At 45.3% G+C, this 12,010-nt stretch overlaps 1 protein-coding gene across 2 annotated transcripts; it reads left to right on the top strand.

The window, feature by feature from the left end:
• Positions 1-2,108: 2,108 nt before the first annotated feature.
• On the top strand, positions 2,109-6,114 carry med18 (mediator of RNA polymerase II transcription, subunit 18 homolog (yeast)). 2 transcript variants are annotated; one of them, XM_059654451.1, is made up of 3 exons: positions 2,109-2,199; positions 3,251-3,348; positions 5,387-6,114. In XM_059654451.1, exons 2-3 carry the CDS (start codon positions 3,276-3,278, stop codon positions 5,944-5,946), a joined length of 633 nt encoding a protein of 210 aa, XP_059510434.1. In that variant the 5' UTR covers positions 2,109-2,199; positions 3,251-3,275; the 3' UTR covers positions 5,947-6,114. The 2 variants fall into 2 exon arrangements, with proteins under 2 accessions (XP_059510434.1, XP_059510433.1); XM_059654450.1 differs by lacking the exon at positions 2,109-2,199 and adding an exon at positions 2,239-2,718 and having other exon boundaries at positions 2,761-3,348.
• Positions 6,115-12,010: the final 5,896 nt, after the last annotated feature.

The following is a 12,010-nucleotide window of genomic DNA, read 5'->3' as shown; positions in this document are numbered from 1 at the left end:
CTCTCCACCTATCTTCTTTTCTCTCCATCTTCGGTCCGCCTCCCCGTCTCCCTATTTATTCCAGAACCCTCACCCCATCCCCCTCGCTGATGAAGGGTCCAGGCCCGAAACGTCAGCTTTTGTGCTCCTGAGATGCTGCTGGGCCTGCTGTGTTCATCCAGCCTCACATTTCATTATCTCAGATTCTCCAGCATCTGCAGTTCCCATTATCACTAGGACTTGAATTGAACCTGGGTACAGTATTTTCTGGGCTAACAAGGTGTGGAGCTGGATGAACACAGCAGTCCAAGCAGCATCAGAGGATCAGGAAAGCTGACATTTCAGGCCTATACCCTTCTTCAGAATTTTCTGGGCTGGTGTTGTAAATATTACCTGTAGGTGGATCATAAGGGCGCAGTGTTTGAACTAAGAGATAGCTTATGGATAAACTGTCCAATTTCACCATGTTAACATTTTCAAAAGAGGATTAAGCATCTCATACAGGCAATTCACTTAAATATGCATTCCCAAAAAATAGGCATTACTTAGGAAAACTGCAGGCAGTCATTGGATCAAAATATTCCAGCTGTTTAACGACTGTCCAGAGACTGAGCTCGGCAACCATATAAAGACTGGTACCAGTCTGTAAAATTGGGTCCTTTTAGGAAGGAGAGATCGGATATGTCAAGTTGCTGCTCAGGACCTTGGCCTCCATCAGAATATTCAGGTGTTTTTACAGTCTCCGGCTCAGCTTTGAATGCAACACTTTGAGATCAGAAAGATGTTTTCAGTCTCCAGCTGCTGGGAATGATTCTCTCTCTAAAGACATTGTGGGTCAAACCACATCAGGTGGATTGCAGCAGTTCAAGAAGGTAGCTCATCCACACCTTCTCAAGGAGTGCCTAGGGATGGGTAATAAATGCTGGTCCAGCCAACAACACCTACATCTGACAGTGAATAGAAAAGAAAGATTCAGCTTGTCTCATGTTCAACTCCCCCAGGGTCACTTTTTGTCACAGCAATGATGAGGGAACATTTCTGGGAATGGCCAGCAGCTCAGCGACACTGCGGGATGTCAGGGTTCAAACATGGACTTCTTGTTTATTCAGGATCTGGGGCAGGGAGAGGGGTGGGGGAGGGGAGGAGGTAAGGAAGGGGAGGGTTTAGGGGTGGGGAAAGGTGGGGAAGGAGGTTGGGAGGGGGTTAGGGATGGGGAGGAGGGGAGAGTGGAGGTGGAGGTTGGGAGGGGGGTAGGGGTTGGGAGGGGGGTAGGGATGGGGAGGAGGGGAGGGGTGGGGAAGGAGGTTGGGAGGGGTGTAGGGATGGGGGAGGGGGTGGAGGTTGGGAGGGGGGTAGGGGTGGAGGAGGGGGAGGAGGTTGGGAGGGGGGTAGGGGTGAGGGTGGAGGTTGAGAGGGGGGTAGGGGTGGGGGAGGGGGTGGAGGTTGGGAGGGGGTAGGGGTGGGGGTGGAGGTTGGGAGGGGGTAGGGGTGGGGGTGGACGTTGGGAGGGGGTGGAGGTTGGGAGGGGGTAGGGGTGGGGGTGGACGTTGGGAGGGGGTGGAGGTTGGGAGGGGGTAGGGGTGGACGTTGGGAGGGGGTGGAGGTTGGGAGGGGGTAGGGGTGGGGGTGGAGGTTGGGAGGGGGTAGGGGTGGGGGTGGAGGTTGGGAGGGGGGAGGGGGTAGGGGTGGGGGTGGAGGTTGGGAGGGAGGTGGGGTGGGAGGGGGTAGGGGTGGGGGTGGAGGTTGGGAGGGGGGTAGGGGTGGGTTGGGAGGGGGTAGGGGTGGGGTGGGTGGGGGTGGAGGTTGGGAGGGGGGTGGGGTGGGAGGGGGTAGGGGTGGAGGTTGGGAGGGGGGTAGGGGTGGGGTGGGAGGGGGTGGAGGTTGGGAGGGGGGTAGGGGTGGAGGAGGGTAGGGGTGGAGGTTGGGAGGGGAGGGGGGTAGGGGTGGGAAGTGAGAGGAGTGAGTGGAGGATGAGAGGGGAAGGAGGTAGGGGGAGGTGGGGGCTTGGTATTGGAGGGGTGGGGGAGGGGGGTGGAGGTAGGGAGCGGGGTAGGGACGGGGAGGAGGGGAGTGGGGAAGGAGGGAGGGGATGGGGGGGGTGGGGCCGCGGGGGAGGGCGAGGAAGCGATCTTGGGGAACACAAATGATGGGGCACCCTATACATTTCCGGTTCCGGTTTCCGCCCGGACGGTATTGGCGTCTGCACGCGGGTCACTTCCGGTGAGGTTCCTGGGACCGAGAGACAAATACCCCCCCCCCGCTCTCGGGGGGGGGGGGGGTAATGCCGGCACGATCCTGTCACACATTCCCCCCCACCCCCCCTCTCCAATGTTTCCTTCCTCCTCCAGCATCCCGGTCTCCCGTCTCTGGAACACTGCCCCCGATGTCCTGGGGAGATGTGACTGTGTTCAGGGGAGGGGGCTCTGTCACTCATATTAAATTGGGACAGTTTCCATGCTCCCGTGGGGCTGCGCTCTCATTCTGAGAAGTGACTGATGTTGGTTTAACCTGGGGGTTCCCCTGGGTGAGGGTTGAGGTCCCCCCTGGGTGAGGGTTGAGGCCCCCCCTTGGTGAGGGTTGAGGTCCCCCCCCCCAGTGAGGGTTGAGGTCCCCCGGGTGAGGGTTGAGGCCCCCCCGGTGAGGGTTGAGGCCCCCCCTTGGTGAGGGTTGAGGCCCCCCTGGTGAGGGTTGAGGCCCCCCCTTGGTGAGGGTTGAGGCCCCCCCTTGGTGAGGGTTGAGGTCCCCCGGGTGAGGGTTGAGGCCCCCCCGGTGAGGGTTGAGGCCCCCCCCGGTGAGGGTTGAAGTCCCCCTGGTGAGGGTTGAGGCCCCCCCTTGGTGAGGGTTGAGGTCCCCCCCCTCCCCCCCGGTGAAGGTTGAGGTCCCCCCGGTGAGGGTTGAGGCCCCCCCGGTGAGGGTTGAAGTCCCCCCGGTGAGGGTTGAAGTCCCCCCGGTGAGGGTTGACGTCCCCCCGGTGAGGGTTGACGTCCCCCTGGTGAGGGTTGAGGTTCAGATTCATGGTAACCTCAGCTGGTGTGGGAAGTGGACATGAGAGATGTTGGATCAGCCACAATCCTATTGAATGGCAGGGCAAGCTCAAGGGGCTGAATGGCCTCATCCTGCTTGTATTTCCTGTGGCATTATGTTGGCATAACGTTGTATATAAATCAGCTATCCAGAAAACCAGCCCCTATGTTACTGAAACCCTGGTTTTCAAGATGTCCACTTTTCAAACATTCCAGTCTCTTCACAGCATCTTTCCCCCTCCCCACAGGTAGGTTTCCTGGAGACTTGTCAAAATGGAGGCCCCTCCTGTTACGGTGTTACCTGTCATTGGTGGAACCATTAATATGATGGAATATATTCTTCAAGGTATGAAATGTGGCCCTGTTAATTTTACTGTAAAATGATTTCAGCAGATAAGTAACTGGGGTTTCAGAACTAAAACAGTTCTTCAGTGATTGGTACGTGAGTCAGAATGAGTAGACATTCTGCCAGGTTGCTCCTTGTGGGTAATATTCTATTATACCTTGTGTCCTTAACTGTAAAGTAAAGTCTCTATTCTGTGAGGACCATATGGCTGCCCTCATTAGAGAGAGAGAGAGAGACGACTGATCGTGGTTTAACCTGACATTGCTGGAGAACCACAGATTATTCTGACATAATGGGAACTGCAGATGCTGGAGAATCCAAGATAACAAAGTGTGGAGCTGGATGAACACAGCAGGCCAAGCAGCATCTCAGGAGCACAATATAAGATATTCACTTCTCTCAGCAGTATAATGGTTGCATTCTGCTCATTGTGAATAAATGTTAAACAGGTTAGACAGTTCCAATAAGTGTGCTCCATATTTGGTTATTATCCTGTCAATTTTATTCCCACCATTTAACTTGAAAGCTGTAGATGTGTTGGAGTCTTCCACCTAGCCACTGGCATTGAGGAAATTTGCACTTTTCCTCCTCTTGACCCAGGTTATTTGAGGCCATTTATAGTGCCCTGAATGCCAGCGAAGCTCCATACAAACCTGGGACCTTGCTGGGTAGAAATGTTGTTACTTGTCCTGCTGAATTATTACTCATGTTCTAATCTTTGATATTTGTAAAAATTATGACAAAGCCTTATTTTTCTCTAAAAAAACCCCCAGAATAACGGGATTCGAATGTTGTTGAAAAGAGAGATGTATTACTGAAGTTTTTGCATTGTGTTGATCAGGACAATTGCAAGAAATCCTAATTTTTAAAAAAATTCATTTGTGGGATGTGGGCCTTGTTGGTTGCCAGCATTTCTTACGCATCCCTAGTTGCCCTTGAGAAGGTGATGGTGAGCTGCCTTCTTGAACCGCTGCAGTCCGCCTGCTGTGGGTTGACCCACAATGCAATTAGGGAGGGAATTCCAGGATTTTGACCCAGTGACAGTGAAGGAACGTCAATATATTTCCAAATCAGGATGGTAGTGACTTGGAGGTGGTGGTGTTCCCATATATCTGCTGCCCTTGTCCTTCTAGATGGAAGAGGTCGTGGGTTTGGAAGGTGCTGTTTGAGGATCTTCGGTGAATTTCTGCAGTGCATCTTGTAGATAACACACACTGCTGTTACGGAGTGTCAGTGGTGGAGGGAGTGGAGTGGATGCGATGTGATGATCAAGCGGGCTGCTTTGTCCTGGATGGTGTCAAGCTTCTTGAGTGTTGTTGGGACTGTACTCATTCAGGAAAGTGGGGAGTATTCCATCACACTCCTGACTTATGCCTTGTAGATGGTAGACAGGCTTTGGGGATTCAGGAGGTGAGTTACTTGCTGCAGTATTCCCAGCTTCTGGCCTGCTCTTGTAGCCAGTCTGAGTCCAGTTGAGTGTCTGGTAAATGGTAACCCCCAGGATGTTGATAGTGGGGGATTCAGTGATGATAACACCATTGAATGCCAAGGGGCAGTGGTTAGATTGTGATCTTTTGAAATTAGGAATTTGAGAGAAAACAATTTATTTTCCTTTTATCCTGTAGTGTAAATTATTGTGACATTAAAAGGAAATGACGTTAAAGCTTTGGCAACATATAGTTGTACAGCGTAGAACCAGACCCTCTGGCCCAACTTGTCCATGCTGACCAGATTTCCAAAGCTAAACTAGTCTCATTTACCTGCTTTTAGCCCCTATTCCACTAAACCTTTCCTATTCATGCACTTGTCTGGATGTTGTAACAGCACCTACCTCTTCCTGTGCCCATTTAACTTGCCTCTCTATCAGCAAGATTCCGATTCAAGATTATCAAGTGTCCGTTAGAATATTAGAAATGTAAACGGAATGTTAGTGATTTCATTGTCAACAGTGACTAACTATTATAGCTGGCGCTTCTGCTTGGTATCCTCATATTGTTAAAGTCATTTTAATGATTGGAAACAATTCTGATTGACACAGGGAGTGTGTTGGACCAGAGCCTGGAAAGCCTCCTTCATCGACTGCGTGGGCTTTGTGACAATATGGAGCCAGAAACCTTTGTAGACCACGAGCTGGTTTTTCTGCTTAAAGCTCAACAAGGAAGTCCGTTTATTTTAAGGGCCCGGCGTTCTGTGGACAAGCCTGGCATGCCCTGGCACCTCCGATACCTTGGGCAGCCAGAAATTGGAGATAAAAACCGTTCGGCGCTGGTGCGAAATTGTGTGGACATTGCAACTTCTGATGGCCTAACGGAGTTTCTGATAGAGATGGGCTTCCGAATGGACCATGAATTTGTGGTGAAGGGGCATGTTTTCCGCAAAGGAATTATGAAGATTGTAGTGTCCAAAATCTTTCGGATTCTGCTTCCCGGTAACATTGATAATGTCGAGCCACTGTCATTGTCATACCTCGTTGAGCTGAATGTGGTGGCACCTCCTGGTCAGGATGCAGTGTCAGATGACATGAAAAGTTTTTCAGAACAGCTGAAACCTTTAGTTCATCTGGAGAAAATTGACCCTAAGAGATTACATCAGGTGTAGGAAACAATGTGTAATGTTAGTGTGCATGGTTTGTGTTAGTGGGGAGAAATGGTATTCCCGTTGACGCTCTGGTCTGGCTGAGTTCTGAATGTGTCTACTTCTAAAACTAAAATGTTTTTCATGCTTTTAAAATATTTTGAATAAAGTTACTATTTGTCTTAAACTTGATCATGACTGCCCTAATCCAGCAAGTGAAGGATAAATTGTGAGCCTGATCATTACATATTTTGTAATTTTTTTATTTACAGAGATACAGTTTGCAAGCATGCAGCTCCAGACCCTGTTTTTTCTCTCTCTCTCTCTAGTTCCAGAACTCCGAGAATCACAAAATAAATACAATTCTTTTATCTATTTCCCAATATATATCCAATCATATCCTTTCTCTATTAGATTTAGAAAAAAAATCAATCAAACATGTTTCTTTAATAAACACAAAATTATTGATTAATTTCAAAGTAAACCTAATTAAAGAAAGATGTGAATTTGGTTAACATGCACATTATACTATGAAAGTATAAATGTTTACCTCTCTAAACTCAAAACAGACAAACACACCCACTCCATATAAAGAGCAATCCATAGATTTATTTTTATCGGCAGAGGTTTATTTTTGGAAAATTGAAAGCACCTTTAGCAAATAATTTTAGTATTTGAATTCAGGAAGGATAAGGTTTGAGAATAGATGGGTGTCTATCTGACGCTCTGGCAAATCCTGATAGGTGTTAGTGAGCGAAGGCAATTGTCTCGGGAATCTTAGTTAATGCAGCTTGCTCACGAACATAGTTGTGAAAAGAGAACATCAGGATTCTCAACTTGAGTCTTTTTTTGAGATGGGAGAGCTGAATTGGGAAGTTTCTCAACATAAAAGCAAAATACTGTGGATACTGAAAATCAGAAACATGGAGAATACTGGATGACCTCAACAGGTGTGGCTGCGTCTGTGGAGTGAGAAACAGAGTTAACATTTTGAGTCTGGGATGACTGCTTCAGAACATAAGAGAAAGAGAAGGTCTGAAGAAGTCATATGGGACTTGAAATATGAACCATGTCTTTTTTTCTGCACAGATGCTACCAAATCTGTTGAGTTTCTCTAGCAATTTCGGTCTTTATTTTCAATTTCTGGCATCTACAGTATTTTGCTTTTTCTGTAACGATATTGATGCTGTAACCCAGAAGAAGTAGTGTTTCTGTAGCAGAATAGTTCCCTCTATTATGTATTTGATTTGATTTGAGTGAGACAGCCTTCTGACTCTGAGCAAAGATGGGACAGTTTGAATGAATGTTTACCTTGGTGGACATCCTTGGTATGGTTTATCTACATGATATTACCCTGAGAAGCTGATGTTGAACTCTCTTTCTGGACTTGTTGATTGAATGCAACTGAGTGAGCTAGAGTCACATACAGGGCAGTGCTGTTAAGGGCGATCATGTTTTCCTCCCTGATAGCTTCATGTTCACGTTTACTAACATCAGCTTTTTATTTCTTCAGTTCTTATTTTGATCCAAATTCAAGTTTTTGACTCCCACTGTGGGCTTTGAACGGATTCTTTGGGGTTATTGCTGGGCTAGCTTCCACTGGGTTTAAAAAAAAGACATCCTCAGCATGCATGCAAAAATCTGTGGGAAGGCAACGTTTTCTCAGTTCTGAGTGGAAATGCATGCGGAGATGTTAACACTACTTCCTTGCCCCCAAGTGTCTTTAAAAAAAAATCCTGGCAGATTTCTCTTCACAGCAGACTCTGTTATGTTAAGTCCTCCTTCCTGAAATTCTATTACAGAAAGAAAAAAAATAAATCTAGCTGTGTTCCGGGAATGCTATGACTGGTTGTATTTCACTAGATGGGTTCACCGCGTTCAACATTCACAGGAGTTATGACATAAAGTTGTACAAAGTAGAAAATACTAACAACAATTTGATAATTACAAAAACTGTCCAATTATCAAAGGTACTCAGAAACCGGTGATACCAGCCACTTAATTTTTTCATTTTTTAAAACTGAATTCAAGTTTTAAACCCCCACCTTCCCCTTTAGGCTTTGAAGTCTTTCTTTGAGCTTATTGCTGGAACATGTGGAAACATGTACATCTGGAAACTTTTAGCTGCTTTTGTAAATTTAAAATTAGAGCCACGAAACTGTAAATGAGAAATCCTTATTTGGGAGGTTTGTTGGGTGACTGTTTGGAACAATTGCTTTTTGATAACGTTTGGAATTGGTTTGTTAAGCTTGTAGCACGATTTTCATTGGAACTTCTGAAAGCAGTGTACCAAGGTCTCCTTTCAGGGTTCAAATTTCTAACCACACCCGAGAAGTAGAATACTGTGGATGGTGGAGATTGGAAACACAATCAGAAAATTCACGAAATACTGAGCAAATTTGGCAGTATCTGTGGACACAGAAACGGAGTGAACATCTCTGATGATCTTCTGTCAGAATTTAGAAATAAGTGACGGATATACAGGGGGTCCTCAATCTATAAACATCTGAGTCATGAATGTGACCTTGTACCAGTGTGTAGTTCGAAAGATCCAACATATGAACATTTCCTGTACTTACCAACAGCACCTTTGAACTATCCTGCATTGTGTTCCAACTTGCCTTCCAATGCACTTACAAACAGATTACAGAATAGAACCTATTTGCAACCTGGGAAACTGTCTGTGGTAATTTTTGAGCAAGAAGTAGTGAAAGGTAAGTCTGTGAGAAAGTGGAAGATATAAAATAAGAGCAGAATATGCTGCAGGAGTTAGGCAGCATCTGTGGAGAGAGAAACAGCTAATGTTTCGAGTTCAAGGACTCTTCTTTGAATCATAGACGTTCTACAGTGTAGAAGCAGGCCATTCAGCCTATTGAGTCCACACTGACTTCTGAAGTGCATCCCACCTAGACCCACCGCAAGCCGTATTTCCCCGTTACCCTCCATGCCCCAATAGCTGATCCATTTTGCCTGCACATCCCTGGACGCTATGGGAAATTTCACACGGCTGGCCCACCCAATCTGCATGTTTTTGTACTGTGGGAGGAAGCAGAAGCACCCTTGGGAAATTCACATAGATATGTTTAGAATGTGCAAACTGCATACAGACAGTCACCTGAGGGTGGAATGCCTTGCTCTGTGTGGCAGCAGTGCTAACCACTGAACCATTGTGTAGCCTTGGGTTTCAGTTCCAGTGAAGAGTCTTTAGACTTGAAATGTTAACTCGTTTTCTTTTGTTTGTTTCTTTACTTGCCCCATCATCTTTCCTTTTGGTACAAGCAGTTAACTCATTCTGTCTCTGCTCTTCCATGTTATCGTAGGTCTTCCTTTTATTCTTGCCTTACTTCTCACTGCAAACCTATTACATCTCAAACTTTCCCCTGTTCCAGTGAAGAGTCATTGACCTGAAATGTTGAAGCTGTTTCTCTGCCCCCCTGATGCTGATTGAGCTGCTGAGTATGTCCAGCTTTGTTCATTTTTTTAAAAATCTTTTTGATATTTGAGTTCCTTTTCTGGATATAATGGAGCTTTTACTGAGGACAAACAAAGAATTGTAAATGCTGAAGATGTGAAGCAAACAGAGACAGAAATTTCTGGAGAAACTCAACAGGTCTAACAGCATCTGGGGAGAGACAGACAAACAAAGAGTTAACAATTTGAGTCCCATGGCCCATTGTCAGAACCAAAGAAAGAGATGTTTGCGAGAAAATTCAATTACGTTAACCCTCAGCTATCACTTATTGACTGCTGCAAATTTGATTTAAATACTCGAGCTAAAGTTGACTGAGTTTGCACAGTTGTCAAGTCTATTCAGAGTTGAGGATGAGATCAGAGAAATTTTGATTCCACAATTCCAGCAATTGTCGGTAAACTTAATACCAATGCACAACAGATCTGGATGAAGATTTTCACCAGCACAACAAAGATTTTAAGTAAAATCCGAAAGTACTATGGATACTGTAAATCAGAAACAAAAACAGAAATTGAAGGAAAAGCTCAGTGGGTCTGGCTGCATCTCTGGAGACAAATCAGAGTTATCTTTTCAGGTTGAGTGACCCTCCCCCAGTTCTGAGGAAGGGTTGCTTGAACCGAAACATTGACTCTGATTTGTCTCCACAGACGCTTTTCCAGCAAATTTGTTTTCATTCAAGATTTTATGTACACAGAAATGAAACACAGGGAAGTGTTACATGGCTTGTGGTACACTTATTTGTTATGATTAATTTTAATGTAACATTTAATAGAAAATCAACCACAAATGAAGCATTCTAGATTCCACAGTAAATGCAGTTGTGCTGTCTACTGTAAACCTCTGCTTAGGAACTCAATTACTGAAATGGGCTAAAGTACACTCGATATAGAAGAAAGAAAGGCTTACATTTGTATAGCACCTTTCATGACCACTTCAAAAGCACTTTGTAGACAATTGAGCTGTTTTGATGCATAATCACTGTGTAATGTATGAATACTCGACCTTGCACAGCAAGTGTCCACAAGTACCAATGTGACAATGACTGAATAATCTGACTTAAGGTGTTAATTGAAGATATTGACCAAGACACCGAAGGCTTCCCCTTCTTTGAAATGAATCCATGGATCTTTTACCTGAGAGAGCAAACGGGACTGTGGTTTAATGTCTCATCTGAAAGAAACATAGAAAATAGGACCAGGAGTACACTATTTGGCCCTTCGAACCTGCTCTACCATTCATTATGGTCATAGCTGATGGTCCCACTTCAATCCCTTGTTCCTGCTTTCTCCCTATACCCTTTGATCACTTTAGCCCAGGAAAACATCTTCAGTAGTGCAGGGTCAACATGGACTGTTTGTTTCAAGTCCAAACAGAGATTTAAACTCATGGATTTTGGATTCTGAATTCAGGGTGTGACTGAGTGACACATGCTTGACCCTGTATTTATGTTTACATGTGTCAGTATAGACATACAGGGAGTCCCTGATTTACAAAAATCTGAGTTATTTGTAGGTACGAACATAATCCCATACATGGTTTTAATTTTAAAGACCCTACATAGGAACGTTTCCTGTATTTAGAGCAGCTGTGTTACATTTTCCGACATTGTCTTCTGATGTGTGTCCAATCGTCTTATAAGCAAACTCCTGAATGGAACCTGTTCACACCTCGCGAACTGTCTGTTTAGAGTTTCGATCCTTCCATCTTCTCCTGGGTCCTTGTGATTTGCCATTTGTCCAATGTTACAAATTTTAGGCCATTCCCAGATATTTTTGGAGGATCAGCATTACTAGACCATTAACAAACACCGTTCATTTCATCAGAAAACAGGCTCATGTTACAGACTGACCCATCTAGAGCTAATGTACTGTTCCCCACCTCCTACAGCCGTAATTCTCACCCCCAGCATTTGAATATGAGTCATACACAAATCCCTGCTTTAGTTATACATTCTGAAATGTTACACTCACATGTTATGCTTTAGCTTCCCTCTAAGTTATCCTTCTGTCATTTAATTTCTGTGGCTTTGATCTCTGGGGTAATTCCATGCTTTGGCCTCACCTTCCAATTAAATTCCAATATTTGGTGTTGGTAATTTAAGACTGTAGTATTTATTTATGCAGCATTCTGTCTGTAATGCACTCGGGCCCTGTTTGGATAGATTCACATGTCCACTTTGAGACTGCTGTGATTTGCTGCTAAAAGTAAATTTCTTTAAATGCTAATGATTTGAGGCTTAAATAATAATTCTGAGAGTAGTTATTTTGTGAAAAAATCATTTATTTTGAAGACATGAACTTCAGCTTTTTTAAAAGCTTTTCTGTGAGAAATTAGCTGTGTCACAACCTCATGCTTTTATTGGACCAACCATTGGCAGCTGAACACTCATCCCTTTGGATTTATCCATCCTCAGGGTGCATTTGGTTTTGTTTTATTTGTTCACAGGCTATGGCAGTCTCTGGCCTGCACTTCTTGCCCATCCTAAATGCCCTGGAGAAGGTGATGATGAACAGTGAGCTGCGCATGTTGCCCCAATGTGTTGCCCCATTGATCGCAGCATTGATTTCTAAATCAGGAAGCCTCTGCTGTGCATGGGTTTCTGATGCCCATGTAACT

The sequence above is a fragment of the Stegostoma tigrinum genome, chromosome 24 (genome assembly GCF_030684315.1).
Source record: "Stegostoma tigrinum isolate sSteTig4 chromosome 24, sSteTig4.hap1, whole genome shotgun sequence".
NCBI lineage: Eukaryota > Metazoa > Chordata > Chondrichthyes > Orectolobiformes > Stegostomatidae > Stegostoma > Stegostoma tigrinum.
This window is presented reverse-complemented; position numbering and strand designations above follow the sequence as displayed.